The sequence below is a fragment of the Rhodnius prolixus genome, unplaced genomic scaffold, assembly GCF_049639745.1.
Source record: "Rhodnius prolixus isolate KJV_2025 unplaced genomic scaffold, Rpr scaffold_10, whole genome shotgun sequence".
Classification (NCBI taxonomy): Eukaryota; Metazoa; Arthropoda; class Insecta; order Hemiptera; family Reduviidae; genus Rhodnius; species Rhodnius prolixus.
Genome location: NW_027411615.1, coordinates 6,339,651 through 6,358,379, shown reverse-complemented (window position 1 = coordinate 6,358,379; position 18,729 = coordinate 6,339,651). Strand labels below are relative to the sequence as shown.

At 30.7% G+C, this 18,729-nt stretch overlaps 1 protein-coding gene across 8 annotated transcripts in view; it reads right to left on the bottom strand.

The window, feature by feature from the left end:
* The window catches only part of emp (epithelial membrane protein), a 107,932-nt gene that overhangs the window by 25,899 nt on the left and 63,304 nt on the right, over positions 1-18,729 (bottom strand). For 6 of the 8 annotated variants that reach the window (XM_074133300.1, XM_074133295.1, XM_074133301.1 and 3 more), the window contains one exon: positions 5,126-5,217. In XM_074133300.1, the coding sequence (XP_073989401.1) occupies positions 5,126-5,217 (92 nt within the window). Of the gene's footprint in view, positions 1-5,125; positions 5,218-5,304; positions 5,325-5,717; positions 5,815-18,729 lie in introns of those variants that run through there. The other 2 variants (XM_074133296.1, XM_074133302.1) reach the window with 2 other exon arrangements.

The window sequence follows — 18,729 nt, the reverse complement described above, 5'->3', positions numbered from 1 at the left end:
CCCATACAAATTTGGGAAAATTGATAATCTGTCCAATGGTAATACTTCTTATAATGGAGAGAATACTGCTTAAATAAAGAGGTATAAACTTCCATAAAAAAAAAAACAGAAAAAATAAAAATCTTTAAGAATAAATATAATCATTATTGATAATCTTAAGTGATGCGATAAGTGATTTTGTACTACAGCAATTAATCTCCATCAAGTTATTTAAATAAATATGTATGCGATTGACGTAAATAGTAACGTTGACATAATAGTTCAATTCCCGGGTATCTTTAACAAGGTTTTTAATAATAGTTACAATATAACCTTGTTAAAACTAAACTTTAATTTGGAAGTACAACTTTAGGCTTTTTACAAAAAATGTTAGCTTAATAAGGAAGTCAAAAAAAAAATGTAGGTAGGTTAGTTTAGTGACCCTGAACACTACAAGGTCTTTTTGAAAACAGTCATGATTATCTTCTGGTTTCTTTTTGATAAAGAAAGGGTCAAAGAGAAATAGAACTCAAATTCACTTCCACTCTGACTACAAAGTACTGGAGAACAGGTACAATTTTTCGAGTTCACTAATCAAAAAAACTTACAAAAATTTAGACAGAGAGAGAAAAACTGAATGTTTCTTGAATGAAAACAGTTCCCATAGAAATCAAGCCAACTTATCTTTTTAAACAATTAACAATAGCCTAATAGCGAAAAAATTGGATAAGAATGTTTACGTCAATCAAATGACGTAATAATTATAAACAGCATTATATTGAATTTAATTGACAAATATTAGCCAGAAAATATAAATAATTATTCATCATTAATATAGGCCAATGGTACATACACTTCCGAAAAAATCAACCGGAAATTTAATTGTAGGAAAAGGAACTACGTCACTACTAGCGTTACTTCTCTACAAGCGCCTTTAAAAGTAAGGAAACTTCCGATCCAACTTCTGATCCTAGCACTTCTTTTAATGGCCCATCATTACGAGCTTATCTCAGAGTTATATTCTCAGTCTTAAAATGTATCAGTTAGTGCTTTAGATTAGTAACTGTAATGTATCTCGTTAATGTTAATGATGGCCATTAAATTGTAATATGTTTAATCTATCGTCGTTTCTAGTCAATTCTCCGCTGTCTATTACGAGTAAAATCTGTGAACTACCTGCAAAATCTTCAGGATTCACCACGTAATGGAAGATTGGACGGTTAAATAGACTCCTATTCTTTTCCAATGGTAAATCGCTAACCAAGACATTGATTGATATTTATTTCGAGATGAAATTCAAAGAATAAAAACAAATTAAAGTAAAGTTCACTTTTATTAAAAATAATTCCTTTAAATATTTTATTATTTAAATTAAACATTAATTTAGAAAAGGTAATTAAAGATAATGAAAATGAAATAAATTGAACATAATTTTCTTTTTCTCAATTTTCCACAGAGATATAATTCAAGGACAAAAGCCATTATTATTATTATTATTAGAGATTAGTGATGTAATGATATTACAATCAATACTAATAATAGTTTAATAGTTTCGAGAATCTGCCCTCAGTCACCGAGAATAATAAAGTGTAATTAGAACTAATAATTTTTACACTCGTATTTAATGAATATCTTTATAAGTTTGCTTGAACTTATAACTTGAAGTAAAATTAGAATATTGATTTTTACTCAATTAAAACACCTTGAAACATATATTTGTGGCTGTAAATCTTAAAGTTTCAAAGAAATAGAGCTGTTTTCAATCAATAAATTTTAGAAAAGTCAACTAACTCAAAAATAGTTAAGATGGTGCTAAGATAGTTTTCTTTATCGCGGACTAGTAAACATTAATTTTAGCAAAGTTGAGGAATTTAGGATTTTTCCCTATAAGGAAATCTATCCCGAATCGTTCAATATTGCCCGGATTGGATATTAGACTCCATTGCATCGAATTATTCATTTTTTTTTTAAATTAAAATTGAAAACAAGATATACGACCGTGTTTGAAACAATAACCTTCTTGATGAAGTTAATAAAGTTATACGCTTCATCAATTCATAACAGTAAATGAGCGTGAAATACCTCGCTTTTTAGCTGATTGTACTATTAAATAAGATGATTTAGTAATCAGTTCAGAAAAAAAGGAAGGAAAATTGCATCATCAGAACTCTTGGCTGCATCAATCTGAGAGGGAGAATTTCTCCAACAACTCAGGACAACTTTAGGTTATTATGTCATCAACTACAATGTGACAAAATTATTTAAATATTATGGAAAATAATAACTACATTTTAAAAGAGGAATTTAAATGAAGAATTTAGTATCTAATTAATTTAGAGACACGATTTTATCAATTTTATGCAAACAATTACTGAGAGTTTACACTGCCAACCCAAACTGTGCCACTGTTAAATTCGGGAATATATTGCATCCATAATATTCGAAAATTATTTGTTCTAGTGAATTGGTATTAATTATCGTTTGTGACGTAAAAAAAAAGTAGAGCAGTTTTTTTGGGGGGAAAAAAAATTATTTGAAACCTGTTTCGTAAAGTCGTTATTCCAGGTTAACCTGTTTTCTTAAAATTTGTAACATTACTCAAAATAGTGGGGAGCATTTTATTTTGAATTGATACTTTTTAGAGGAGAGGGGTGCTTTTTGAACGTCTCTTCAGGTTGCAGATATGAGAAGATTGCTCCAAAAGAGTTTATTAGTAAGACCACGAAAAATCGTATGATTACAGTCATGTTAAAATGCTATCTCTAGTTCCAATAATTGATTGATAGAGGAGAGCGAAAGCTGAATTGGTTTGGCTATGGACACAGAATGAAGGAATCTCCTACTAAGGAGGTTTAGAATCTGCGGCTGGCATCCTAAAAGAAGAAGACACAATATTAGATGGGAAAGCCAAAGATTCATGCAATCTCAAAACGTATTCTAGTTAAAACTCGAAAATCGAGACGCTGTATTGGGAATTCTTTCTCTTAAAATAAGTAACAAAAAAAAAAATAACACGAAAATAACAGAACGTAAAAAGGAACAACTAAATGTATAATTAACGGAAGCGGTAAATGAAGACTTTGAATAACAGGGTCAATTAATGTCAACTGTGCAAAGTTATTCTGTAATAATAAGTAACTGATTACAAGATAATTACTATTGGTACATACTTTAAAAAAAAAAAATAACTAAAATATTTGAATAAAACTTCGTTTACATAAGTTCTTTGTGCACATAATGTCAGACTAGGCGGGTGGATAACATATTAATTATAAACATCTTATTCAGATAGCCAGTAAATAAATAAATAAAAATTAAAAATATTTACGTTTGATCCCGCACATAGGGCAGAAGATATAGATTATAGATAGATTAGGGAAGGTCAAAAACAAAAAAAAAAGCAGTAGTGTGATTAATTCTAAAATTATTTAGATTAACCGTAGAATTCGATGCGCAAAACAAAAAATCTAGATTATAAGGCTGTATTTCATAAATATAAATTTTTAACTTAAATACACAATTTTAACTCTAAACAGCCATCTAACGTTCAGTTGATTAGCGCCGCTAGTTTATTAAATACGATAAAAATAAATAGTCTACAATAAAGAAAAAGAAAAATCGTCAATCATAACAGAAATGGTTGTAAAATTAGAGAGTGTTGTTTTAAAGACTTGTAGAGATAGAATACTTTAGTTATTGTAGAGATAGAATACCTTACAGTTATTGTCATAGCTTTAACTACAACCATATAATCATGGTACATTAAATATTTATATTAACATGAACTTCTTTGAATATATAATTAGATAATACTTCTTTATTTCTTGTAAAAATATTGTCCTTAAGAATGTTAATTTTAATGAATGGATTAAAAAAAGAAAAGCTGGTAGACATTTGTACTCCGTTAGTGTACACAAATTTACCGTTTTTGCTTTAGAAAAACTATTAAATTGGTGGTAATTTTCCATTTTGTATTTTCACAAGAACTATCCCATTTGAAGTCCTATAAGAACGCAAAAATGGTTTTTACAGAGAGGTCTGTGGGTGTTAGTTAAAAAATAATTTAAATTTTTTTTTGTAATCCCGGAATGTTTAACTTCTTCTGGTTCAACCAGAACCCAGGTAGAATACATTTGCAAAACACATACAAACTTATAATGTTTCGTTTTTTGTTTCTAGAATATTTTATTCACATTCACTCATACACAAAGTAGCCAAAAATACTGTCATATTCAGTACATACACGAATTTGTATTAAAAACTTAAATTAAATGACTGTGAAAACAAGTAACAGAAAAATAATGTACAAAAATACAGAGAAAATAGGTGGTAGATAGATCCAGGTCATATGTAAATAAATTATTTTTTTAAACCAGGAAGTCCTGTTGCAATTATTTAGAATTGAAAAATATAACAATAAGAAAACAAAATAGCTTTAAACAAATGTATATCTAATTGATAATAAAATTAGAAACGGAAACAGAGGAACTAGTGCCTTGCTTAACACAATATACAAAACAATATGAAAATATTAAATACAATATGAAAATATTAAATACAATATGAAAATATTAAATACAATATGAAAATAATAAATGAATCAGGCCTAACACCGCCATGTTTCACAGATTTCCTCAAATATTCTTACTGCATGCAGATCTTAGATTAACTCTACTACGTACTACTGATCATTACTCTACTCCGCAATTAAGCATTTCAGACTTCTAAATGTTTTTACAAACAATTATTGGTAATAATATGAAATAATAGAAACAATTGAAGAATAAAATAATGTAAAATCACTGACAATAAAAGTACAAAATAAACCCACGAAATGAGTACACAGTGCACAGACACAATGTAGAGATAGCCAAAACTATAAAAGTTAAATTAAAAGGGAAATAGACTAATACATAACCTCATGGAAAAGTAACCAAAATCCGTCACCAAACACTACAAATGATGTATCTTTAACTAACTTATATCACATTTATTAAAGAACGAAACTACATGCACATTAATCCACTATATGATACAAGACCCGCTCTTGCAACAAGTTAATGCATGGATTTAGTCTGTAGGATTAACTTAAGTTACCAAGTAATTTAACTTAGGATTAATTAATAAATGAAAAAAAATTACTTACATTGTCTATGACTAGGTTCACCCATGCTGTGAAGAATAATGCTACTAACAGTCCTACTAACAGTAGAATCAATGAAATCACTATCACAATCCCTGCAACAGAAAATAAAGAAATGCACATTATTAAGTGAAAAATAATAATCTATTAATTATTAAGTTAAAATATTTTAGAATAATTACATTATCAACAAAATTAGGGACCAACTGTACTTATAACCTCTGTTTATCAAAGACTACCTTCACTAGCTGGACTTTAAGAAGGTAATCGCAGTGTTGCCATCTTGTATTTAAACAAATTTTATGGCTTGAATATAAATTACTGAATTATGTCAATTATAATAATAATTTAAAAATAGTAAAATAAATATCACAAAAACATTCTAGTATATTGTTTTCTATTTAAGGTTTTAAACATGTTTAACCTATCCTTGTAAATAAATCTGAATAAACTACTATATTTGTTTATTTCATTTTACAGTTTGTTTTTTTTTTAAACAATGACTTCTAGATAATACATTGAATAAAGAAGAATATTATGACAAAAAAGACTTTACGATTTCAACGAATTAACCAATAAATTCAAATGTACTTACTTAAATATGTCAGGTTTTCTAAAAGTTCTTGCAATAAGAGTAGAAATAAATAATTTTGAATTTTAGGAACTACTTCATACATTGTATCGCTTAACATAATTTTCAATGATACTTATCATTAATACTGAATGAATAAGAAAACAGTAATACTAATATGACTGTAATGCACACAACAACATGACATTCAAGAAAAAAACGATTATGAAATAGAAGTGCAGCATTAAAAACAGATCACGTGTATTGCAGACAATATATGCATTGTGTGATGAATATGGAGGATGGTCATGTGAATAAATAACATCCAACACCAAACTGTGATATAAGTGTAACATTACATTGTGAATAAGCCAGCAATAAAGAGGCTACAATATACAGACTAGCAATGTTATATGAGTTGCCGCTAAAATAGTTCACAATGAGCTTTATTACTGCGTCATTATTGTTTAAATTAGTTCACAATCGAATATTTTTTTTTTTTTTTTTACACAACAAATACAAAACAAATGGATATCTTTTGACTATCTATCGTAGCAGGCATGTTCAGTGCATCCCTGACTGGGTTTTCGTGCTTTCATCTATAATCAGTTTTGGTGTAGAGTTTTCTATTCACCAAATTTGGGACAAATAATAGAAAATTACCTAATTTCCAGATTAAGAGAGACTAAAACGTGGTTATACAACCAGGTTAAGTTAGGTTACGATTGAAATCTTTTATTTATTAATTTTTGCACTTAGAAATAAATATTGACATCCGGTGAGGTTATAGATATACTCCTCATTTAAAACAACGGAGAAAGCTATGTTTATAAAAAAAATATAATATTCATTGATAGTTTAGGCTACTGTATAAGCAGCTGTTACAAGTTACGTTTTGATAAAAGTAATGGATATTATATAAGACCATGGAGAGAGGGCCCAGTAAATGCTTCTGTTTCCTGTTTTAACGATGAAACTAGGACACGACAAAGTTTCGAAACTAAATATCTACTTATACGATTGCACAAAAAAAAATGTGACTTAGCGAGAATATGTAAAACTTTAAATAAACATTATGTATTTCTAGATTTATTTTTGTAACATTACTGCTACTATCTTTAGTGGTAATGGTGTTTTCTAAATGGAGTATTTATTTTTTTCATTTCAATTTTTTTAATTTGTTTGCACAATATGCTATTTTTATGAAGGAAAAGGAAACATTGTAATAGTACTTTAGATTGGGATGGGATTAGCTGAGTGGTTAGCGAATACTGGATTCCAACGCGGAGGTCATGGGTTCGAATCCAGCTGTTGACCCTTAGATTTTCTCTTTCTAAGAGCATCTTACAGCTTTAGTGATGGACAATATTGTCTGTAACGAGTGAACACTGTACAAGGAGGCCGGCATTGCACTGAAAAAAGCACCGGGCGCTAATGACTTCAGATGTTGACGCGCCTTAAATAAAAAAAAAAATCCAAAAAAGACTTTAGAGGGAAACTCTCATCCGCCATGTTCTAGAAGCGTTCTCAATCAGATTTCTCTGGAAAAAATGTTTAAAACAAAAGTGATAGATCGATAATAATAATCGAGTATTAAAACTGTCCGGTAGGACAGTTGTATAAGGGTTGACCATCAAAAACTGCACGAAAAAGCGTAACGTTGAAAAACACCCAACTTTGACAATTTTTTTCTCTTTTTCTATAAAAGATAAAATTCCCAAATTTTCTTTAAATCTTACTCCAAACCCTCCTTTATAACTGTATTTTTTTTGCAACCACCCAGATCTAATAGGTTTCGAGAAAAAAGTTGCCGAAAATGAGTAAAAACGGCTTTTTCAAAAAATGTTCTTGTTCTTGTTCTTCTTCTTCTTCTTGTTGTTGTTCTTGTTGTTACCTTTTTTGTAAACAACGTAGCGCCAAAACGCGTGAACCGATTTTCATGAATGAGGTGTCATTCGATTCAATATTTTATGTAGATGTGCCTTTTGGGGGTCCCGACGCTGTACATGGAAAGGGAGAGGAGTTAGCCCCCTTTATGTAAGGCCCCCTCCAAAATTATTATTACTAATTACTCTGTAAATCTTGGCCCGATTTTGATAAAATTTGTTAGGATGATAGGGTTAGGGCTCCCCTACGTAACATTAAAGCGGCGATCAGCTCTTACACTTGTTAAGGGGAAGTATAGCAATCGTTTCAAATTATCGACACGTGAACCGATTTTTATGAATGAAGTGTCATTCGAATCGAAATTTTTTACAGATTTGCACTTTAAAAGTCTCGGCACCGTGCCTCATAAGGAGGGGAGTTTGCCCCACCCAAATAAGGCCCTTTTTAAAACTATTATTACCAATATTTCTATAACGCTTAGTCCGATTTTGATAAAATTCAGCTCGAATAAGTGGTTAAAGCTCCTCTACGTTGCTGATTCTCTTGCTCCTACTAAGAGGAAGTACTGCAATCGTTTAAATTATCAATAAGTGAACCGATTTAAATCAATGAATTGTTCGATTAAAAAATCTTTGCCTCTTTGCCTTTTAGGGAGAAGTGCTGCAATCCTAGTTTATTTTTCTTACTCCTCTTAAAAGGAAGTACTGAAATCGCAGTTTAATTTTGCTATTTACGTACAAATACCTTCCTATGTTATTCAAAACGCTTTCTCAAAAAAATTGTTATTGAGGATGGTTTGGGAGCCGCAACTACAATCATTTTTTAAAAAGATCTCTCCAGTGGCAGTTAACACCTTATCAGGTTATAATGATAGAATTGCTTATTCCAAATTTTAAAAAAATCTGTAAAGCAGATATGTAACTTTGTAAAATAGACAAAAAGGAAAATCTATCCAAAAGGTACAAAAATCTCCTTAACAAAAACTTACAGTTTAAAATGTTAAGTATAAGGGTTGATTAAACGCCAAAAGGTACACAAATCAGCGAGTACCCAACATTTCATTAATACCTCATTAATATTTAAGTAATTCTACTGCATTAATTTTCATTAATAAGTTATTTTTTAGATTTTATTAGATGTCACAGACCCTTATGCTGGCCACTTCATTTATATTATTTTTTTGTTATAATTATGATAAATCACATATACGTACATGCATGTTAAAGTAGAAAAAGACAAAGTTAGAGTAGGCTACTGTCTTGAATTCGTCTTACCGAAATATTCGTGAGCACAATTAACACACAGTTAATAACAAGTAGATTATTAAACAATAATTATTCATTTCTCTATTGTAATTTAATTTAGTCCCCCTAATTTTACTTATAGTAAAATACTGGAATAATTAGCTGTCCTAAATATATGCATATCTTATTTACTTTATATTACATATATACAACATTGTGGGAAGAACACCTAGATGGAGAATGTAATTGAAGAAAACTATATTATTTGCGATAAAGCCAGATAATTATTACCTATTATTATAAACGTTTGACTACTTCATACAATAACAATTACTTTAATCGAAGAATGAACTTAAACCGACGATTTTTATTTAAGAAATAAAAATAAATAAATAAAATAAACAAAATCATTGATGTAAGTTGGTGTAAGCATTTTTTTAAACAAGGTTTTGAATTTTTTAGCCTCATATTTTTATTTTATTTTTTATAACGTTTTTCTTTTTAACCTGTAATTAATAGTTTGATTATTATAAATAACTAGATATTACAGTCAATCTACAGTGCTACTTGAACATATATTTTGTAGACGAAAATGGCCAGCATAAGGGTCTGTGACATCTAATAAAATCTAAAAAATAACTTATTAATGAAAATTAATGCAGTAGAATTACTTAAATATTAATGAGGTATTAATGAAATGTTGGGTACTCGCTGATTTGTGTACCTTTTGGCGTTTAATCAACCCTTATACTTAACATTTTAAACTGTAAGTTTTTGTTAAGGTAATGTATATACAAATTAAAGGAAATTCTTACAAGAAAACCTCAAAAACTATTTAATTTAATAAGAAAACTGGTGAGCTTACGAATTTCCAAAAAACTGGAGGGAGGGAACTCTGATTAGGATTTGTTTTCCGGCTAAACCCAATATTAATTAATTTAGAACAACTAATTAATTTACGATTTGTAAAGAAAACAATGCATTAATTTTCATAATTTGTTTTCCTTTATCTATGCAGATTGATTTGTGAAAAACTATTAATAACAGAATAATCACATCACTAATCACTTTACAAAATCATTAATAATAATTAGCTAGCTAATAGTTCGAAAAATCAAAAAAGGAAACTGACGCAGAAACAATAATAGAGACGTCATCATTAATGATTTGCAGTTAAAGAAAATGTATTTTTGGTAAATATACTGATGGACAAAATTAGCGCACCACTCAGTTTTTGTTTAGTTAAAATTAAATAAATTAACTTCCGCTTTTGTTTTGGACGTACATCACTTGTCTAAAGCGATTTAGGGAGACAAGAGGTCATTCAAGAAGAGATGTACAGCAGAGAGAGAGAGAGAGACGATAGGTACATCCGGCACCTGGCTTTGCGAAACAGGAGTATAACGGGAAATGAGATAAAAAGTCTCATAAGGCAAGTCCGAAATGTTTCCATCTCCGGCAGGACTGTTAGAAGAAGACTTAATGAAAGTAACCTTAGAGCCCGACATCCTGCTCGTGGCCCTCTCATTACCACAGTTCACAAAATGACCAGGCTTCAGTTTGCACGTGAACATGTGAATTGGACTTTAGACAACTGGAAGAGAGTTCTCTTTACAGATGAGGTGAGACTAGGCCTAAATTCTTCTGATGGCCGTAGTTACAAATGGCTTATTTTTTCAGCCAACAATATTTTGAAAGTCCAAAATTTGCACAAACTGGAAATAATAAAAAAAATAAGGGTGGTGCGTTAATTTTGTCCATCAGTGTATGTTAAGATTCGATTAAAAAAAATAAAAAATAATTATACCCGGAGTAATATCAGGAAGAAATGTCCACGTGTCCTTAATCAATAAACCTAAATTATTTTTAACCAATTAATGTTAAGGAAAAATGCGGGAAATTAAATAAAAACGGTCCAATAGTTACCATTTAGTGAAAGTCTAGAAATGATTAGATGGGGCAAACAAAAAATAAAATGAACAGTGGGAAATGTATAGAACCTCCCTTCTCGAATAGAACGTGAACAAGAGCTTTAGAAAGCGAACCCTTTCGCGAACGCCTACAAACTCTTCTTTCATTGTCACCATTATTTTAGAACTTCTGTCACACATCTGACATCTTTTTTAACTTTCTAACCACTCTCTGAAAGTGGATGTGCCCGTAAATGTTATATATTCTGAGTTTATAGTACGAAAAACTTTATTTTTTATTTTTTAAAAGCTCGGTGCTGATCCAAATTAATTCCTCCCTCGGGTATTTATATTATAAGCCAAATGAGTTCGTCGATACTAAACTGATGCAAAAGTCATAACCTCTGTAGGTTTCTTAAAAGCCAGCGGATATCGGTAAAAGTGTGGTTCATGTTGTAAGACAGGGATAATCAATCGCGAAGGTTCTCAAAGCACTTCCTACTCGACGAGTTGTGTGCGTGTGAGATAGATAAAGACAAAGTTGAAAAAAAAAGCTGAGATATTTCAGAAAAACACTGAGACACTACACTATTTTCAAAAAAAAATCCCTTTTTAGAGTCAGAGAACCTCAATTGACTCATGTAGCTCATTTTGGCCAGATTGCAATACTTTCCTTACCAGGAAATTACAGACTCAAAATTACAGGAGGACTAGAGGATTGTAAAAATGATCACCAATTAGACTGAAGAAGAATTATTTACACCATCAAATCACAAGCCACTAAAGTGATGTACAGCAACCCAAGGTATCCAAATTGGCATTTACTACAAGAGCCGTTATTCACAATACGTTCTCCGTCGGTCGTTGGGGGTACATGTACTGGATTGATGTGTACGCTAAATGGGGGCACAAAAATTGAACTTTCAGGAAACGAAATATCCTAGTAATTGGAACAAAAAATGAAAAGTGTTTCGGTGTAGAAAGAGAATGAAGCCCAAAAATAAGAAGATCCTCAAACAGTCTTGTTGATCCTTGATGGCTAACCAAAAGATGTTGATTGTCCAAGTGAATGTAATGGACAAAATTACAATGATTGTAAAAACAATCAGGACTTCCTACTGTTTGTTAGTGAGAAGATGTTAGAGAGTACTCCTGCAGAAGAAGAGGCAAGCCAAGGAAGGATCGCATCTCCTTAACTAAGGGATAGTCCTAGTTTTGGTTCAAGTTTAAAGCAGCCCAAACAGTTTGGTCGTTCTAAAAGTACTTTCTAATTTTTAAACGACATCGCTTTCAAAAGATTAAAGTGTTATTAACAAAAATTTAATAATATAGGTTACAAATACTTTATCCTAGGGTTACATAAAATATTACTACATTTAATAAAAAAAAAACAAAAAAAACGTCAAATTACTAATCAGGAACAACAAAACGAAAAAGTTTACTTCCATTAAAACCTAAAAACACGAGAACCTTTCAATATCAAATTATAATTAAAAATAAGGCAAGTAAAAACCACTATATAGCTTTTTCAAGCGTAGATTTAAAAGGCAATGAATACTTTGATTTTTTTTATTAAACAACAAATTAGCTAATCTAGTTATCAGTGAAGATTAAAACCTTTTTAAATGTTTCATTTTATCCATTACTAGCAATAATGATACAGAAATAACGAGATCTGGGGTTAAGGGTGATTAACCCTCCTACGGGGCAAATATTCGAGAGTTTTTTTCCCAAAAGTTCAACGGAATTTTCCAGTCTGGGAAATTCACTGAACAGAATTAAAAGATTGTGATCCGAAGCATGCAAATTATATGTGTCAAGTGCCTCGACGAACTCTTTGTAGTTTTGTTTGACACTAATTAGTTAAGAGATCGCAATACTTTTGCATTGTTGGTCGTCCAATAATGTTAATCTGGGTAGCTCCTATACTACGAACATTCTAAGAGAATTAGGTATGGAATAGAGCCAATAATGGCGTGGTGAAGTAAAGTGGGGATCACAATAGGCTGGAAAAAAAAAAACTAACTGAATGATAAAATTACATAACTTTTCAGACACAATATGTGAATATAATTTTTATAAATTGTAGATTAGAAGAGTGTACACAATGTTTAAAGATAGAAATGATTGATATGTGGTAAGAATGGCTATGTAACGTACAAAGTATTGCCAACATAACCTTTTACAATGGAGTAAACACACTAACCATTTTACTTAATATCAACTAACCGCTTTCTCTTACTAATAATCAGTCTTATTAACAAATTTTCTTCTAACACTGGCACAACCAGGGGAGGAGCGAATTTACTTTAGATAACACAGGAAATACTGCATACCGGAGGAAGTAAGACGGGCTTACAAGGTTCTTTCCTTTGATGGTGTCAATAATATTTAAGTGAAAGCGAAGGCACTTTTGATCAATAGAAAAAAAAAAGTTTCATTTCACAATTCTAAATGAATAATTGCAAATGTTTAACTTACATTATTTGCGCAAATAACGGTGTCGACTGTTCTTTGTTTATATTTATAAATAATAAAATACAAGAGGAAATCCTGTTTTATCTCAAGTTTAGAAGTAGTTTCCAATGCGACAGTAGTGTCCTAGTGTTGGGCGATATTGTAAGCCCTTGGAAGGAGAAAATGAATCACTAGAATCTGGCGAAGGGACTGTAAGCGAATATAGGCGATTGATTATTATTATTATTATTATTATTATTATTATTATTATTATAACCTTTATTTGAATAAATACATAAATACAGAAAATATAAGAAAAATACATTCAGATAAATGAATTACAAAGATATTTATAAGAATGTTATTAATACACTAATGAGAATGAAAAGAAAGAGAAAAAAAAGAGAAAGTATCTATAAAATGATAAAATAAAAGATAAAGACTAAAAATAAAGAGCAAGTTATTCCTAAAGATTCTTCTGTGACGTACAAAATGAACTAAATATATATATTAAAGAAAATTAATAACTGATGTGCTTTAATCTATAGTTCCAGGCTAGTTTAGCAAAGGTTAAGATGGTACTACAGTCTGGAGAAGATTAACTACGAGTATGTGATAACCTGTAACACTAGATTTCCCTAAACACTGAGTTCGAAACTCCCTTTAATATCGGACAATCAATCAAGCAAAGAGGAGACCAGCTTCTGAAGGTACAATTTTTCAATCCAAGGGTAATAATTCCCTTATGAGTTTGAAAATTGATTGTAGTACAAATAAAAGAGCTTACGTTTGTTTACGAAAAGTGCTAATAAAAATTAAGTATCTCTGAATTCATGATACGGATATCAACCACAATATGCTCAGATTTCATCTTTCAGGAACACATATGCGAATTTCGAGAACAAAATTTCAAAACGAGTTAGGACAAATATATTTTTTTTTAATTCGCGATTAACGCAGAATTCGAAGTTTACGCTTCATTTCATGCAAAAAATATTTCCCAAAATTTCCGGTATTCCTAGTAATTCAAAGTCACAAAATCCATTTTACGTCTTTTCGCCATTGGGTAACAACTACAACAAGGAAGAGATAACAACATCAATTGTTTTACAAACTTCCTCCAAAAAAACGAACAATAACACCAAAAATACTCAATTACAGTTAAGAAAACTTATTTTTACCCCAATTATTATTTAATTAAGAGTGCACATAATTAAATATTCTAAAAAAAGGTTTCATAATTGAAAATTCAAGGATTCCTTTAAAGAATATGGGATAGTCATAGATTATTGTTTCTTTTTTGGAAAATATTTCACAGGATTAAATATAAAATAGTTAAAATATTCACAGAGAGCAGAAGTAATTGAAAATAATTAAGGAAATAATACCAGATCTTTTTTTAAAGAGCTTTGTGAATATTTTGTTAAATTTGTTGAGGACGAACATTCTTTATACATCCTTTGTAAGGAAAACTAACTAGTATTCATGAGCTAAAGCAGGATTCAGGATAACAGGAAAACCATTAAGAAAATTTTGTATAATTTGATTGGCTTATAAACTTAGAATTAGCCCGTCAAACATTTGCAGAGGTTTGGACACTAATCAAAAAAATGGTTTATATGTACAATAATAATTTTTTTAATTACTTCCTCAATACATCATAATTTGAAAATAATTTTTATTTTTTACAAGCTGTAATCTATTTTATAATCGTTCTACAATCGACAGACATAAGCGATACACAATTTGGCACACTAATTTCCACTAATTAACGCCAACTTTCACCTTTCAGGAGTGACTGGATATCTGTTATTACAAAAACAACAAATCAATGCCACACAAATCTGAATGTAAGCTTAGTTTTGGTTAAAAAGGAAGTGATGTCATTTTTTTTTATATATATAAACAAAAAAACAGTCAAAATTAGTTGTTTTATTATCGGAAACAACCAGTTAACTGAACTGAGAGACAAAGGAAGCTAAAATTGTAAGTTCCGGTTGGTAATCAAAGCAAACTAATCGATACAAAGAATTATTTCAAAATCAATAATTAATTTTGGTAGGACATTTCACTTACTCTTACTATTTTTGTTACAAGCCTTTTTTTTGCTCAATTTCAAATTTGGAAATTGCTGGATTGAACTATAGAAATTAAGCTTCAACCTACAGAATTAATATTATTGATTTAGAATTTAAATATTTAAAACAAAATATGAAAATACTTGCAAAATTGAGGAACAAAATGTATTAACAAATCAAATTTTACAACAGACACCCAAACATTTAGATTTAGGCGATTTAAAAAAAATCTGTATAGTATACATTATTTAAATAAAAAATATAGAAAACCTTTCTAATATATACTTAATGTGCCTCGTTAGTCCTTGGAAAGTTTGAGATTAGAATGGAATCCATTCAGTTCTGTTATTTTATTATTTAGGAATGGAAATTAATTATTATCTATAGATTAGTAGTTGACTTAATGTTTTTTTAATTTTATTATTTAATTACTATAATCCGTAAGTGGAGCAATATTTTAGAAGGAGAAAAGAAATCAATCTGTAGAGCTACTGGAAGGAGAACAAGGTTAAAGTACACAAGGAGATCCTCTGATATCCCTGAGCTTTCTCCTGCAGGGACGACTGGTCCTTAATAGAAAGTAGGAGTCACTGTAATAACACTAGGAAAGTATGCTGGTCAAACCTACAATTGGCTTTCAACGATTCTAATTCACCATTTTCTTACAATGGGGACTTATTATGTGTACAGCTGCCCTTAAACTTTGCCCTAGATACAAAGGATGACCTAGGAGGAGGGAACTCTTAGATCAGTTGCTTTTTCACCTTCTTTTGGATGATGTATGATAATATACATGAAACTGCGTTCAAAATAGTGTTAAAAGAAGTTTGCATTCTGCAATTATTAATTTTTGGCGTAATATAATGTGTACACCGCATTCACCAATATTTAACGATAACTTCTAGCGATAAATTCACAAAGTTCCGACAATTTAACAAACAATTCCACTTCCTCTTTAAGCGATAGATGTTTAAATGGCGGATTCCCCTTTACGTCTAATTTTGTAAATAAAGCCTCACTCGGAGCAGTGAGCAAACAATTAAAAGATGATTTATCTTATTCATTAAAAAACTATGCGACTAAATACGATAACTATGAACTATGAACACTATAACTATGAACACCAGAAACAATATTTTAGCTCAAATGCTAACAGTTAAGAGTGTGATCAGTTTAATAACAATAACAGCAACCTCTTAACTGGTAATAATTGTGATAGTAACGGAATAGGAAACAAAAGATACTTAATTTTTCCACCATGATTGCATTGAAACCACCAAAACGTGTAAAAAATTGGCAATTTTTGAGAACAATATCCTAGAAGTGCAACCTGGTCTGGCTAAATACGAAGTAATAGGTAGAAATATAAGATTTGGCAAATGGTACTGCATTGAAAACAATATCTATCTGCAATGGATAAGATTTGTTTACAAAAACAGAATAAAGATTTATAACAGAAACCCCTTAGGTCTGCTACTTGGTTAAGCATAGGCAGTTGAAAAAAAGTATTGAGAGATAATAAGATTGCCATTACAGAAAGTCTTAAGTTTTCGAGAACTATCAAGAGAGGCAAAGCTGACCGTCTATAAAAGCATATTGAGGCCAGTGGTTACCTATGCCAGTGAAACGTGGGTGTTAACCAAGGAGGATGAAAAATTGCTTAATGCCTGGGAGAGGAAGATTCTGAAGAAAATTTTTGGCACCGTGAAAGAAGGGGAAAGGTACAGAATTAGGAAAAACCGAGAAATAAGAGAGCTGTACCAGGAGCAGGATTTGGTAGGTTTGATTAAGAGGGGAAGATTGAGATGGCTAGGCCATTTAGTAAGAATGGAAGATTCCCGATTTCCCAGGAAGATAATGAATGGACATCCAGGGGGGCGAGAAAAAGAGGAAGGCCGAGGATTAGGTGGCTGGATGATGTAGAGGAAGATGTTAGGAGTCTGGGAGTGAGGACTTGGAGGAGAATTACCTTGGTGAGAGAGGAGTGGGGAATGGTGTTAAAGGAGGCCAAGGTCCTTCGAGGACCGTAGAGCCAGAGGAAGAAGTAGAAGAAGATTGCCATACTAAATCCTAAATCCATTTAAAGGACATTTGGAATGACCTTTCTCTTGGAGGATGAAGTTCTGCACAATGTTTGAAGTGATTTTATGGTCTCTCAAGAATAGAGAGAGGCAGTCCATAGAAAAGCCGAAAAAACGCCTTTTGTTCATAGTTAGAGACTTCCTGCCATCCTGTACGTTGCATGGCTCCGAGTGAGATCATGTATTCCTCTTAAGAGACCATTTTTGTATTGAAATTGCCTCCATTTTAGACAACCCAGCGTCCAATGCAGCGGACAGATACAGTAAACTGCTCTCTAAATCAGCACAACTTAGACCAATGCGATAGAAAGTAACACAGAATATATTAAATCTGCCATGGAAATCACTTAGTTACGGATTATTGCTCTGAATTCTTGGAGGAAAACGAAATTGCTGAAGTAAAAGCTATGTACGCTTCAACATTTGGCGTAGATCCGCGATATTGATTTTAACAAAAAATTGTATGTTCTACATACGCGTGTATATGATAGATAAGTCAATTTCCATAAATTAAATACATGATTGCAAAAAGTAATTACCTTTACATGGAAATCAATATTATTGCATCCGGACAATAAATGACTTATACGGGATACAAACAATTATCTTAAAAAACAAAACTTTGGGAAAAATTTATGTCCTTGAAATATACGAAACAATGCTAAGTGTGTTATAAGGAGGTAAATAGGTAAAAATTATTATGGAAATAATGCAGTTACCAATGTTAAGTAAAACATAGGTAGAAAAAAAGTTGCATTGAATTACAACTCGGTTATCTAGTAATCCTACCCATCACAATGATTTGGACCACAAAAGTTTTGTGCCCTGTTCTTAAAACCGGTTATTCGAACTTCATTCTTGCTCATAGATATGACCGCAAATCTAGTGTTCAAGATATAATTCTATTCAAATTTCTTTACGTATTGTACGCAAGTTTCGTAAAGTGCATCAGGGAATTTTGTTAGTTTTCATTTGATTGGACGAGCATTAAAAACTATGCAAAGCTTCTGCATCCAATATCAGTTATATGCATAATCAATTCTTATCCAACTGTCGTGTGTCTTTCTTAAATTTTTTTCTTTAATCGTCCCTAAAACGTACTTACTGCCAGAACATTGACGTACATTATCCATTACTCTTATTAAAAAACCAGTATATGATCAAATTGAAACGTTTTTTAAATAACTGATTTTGCAATGATTGGTACTAAGGAAAAACCAGTTATTTGTGATATCATTAAGATTAAGAAAAGTTTATCTATTTTTAAAGTATATTTTATAGTATATATTTTAAAATATATCTATTAAGTAAAGTATGTCTATATATTATTTCTATTTTATTTCTATTCTATGACTATATATGTATATTCTATAAATTAT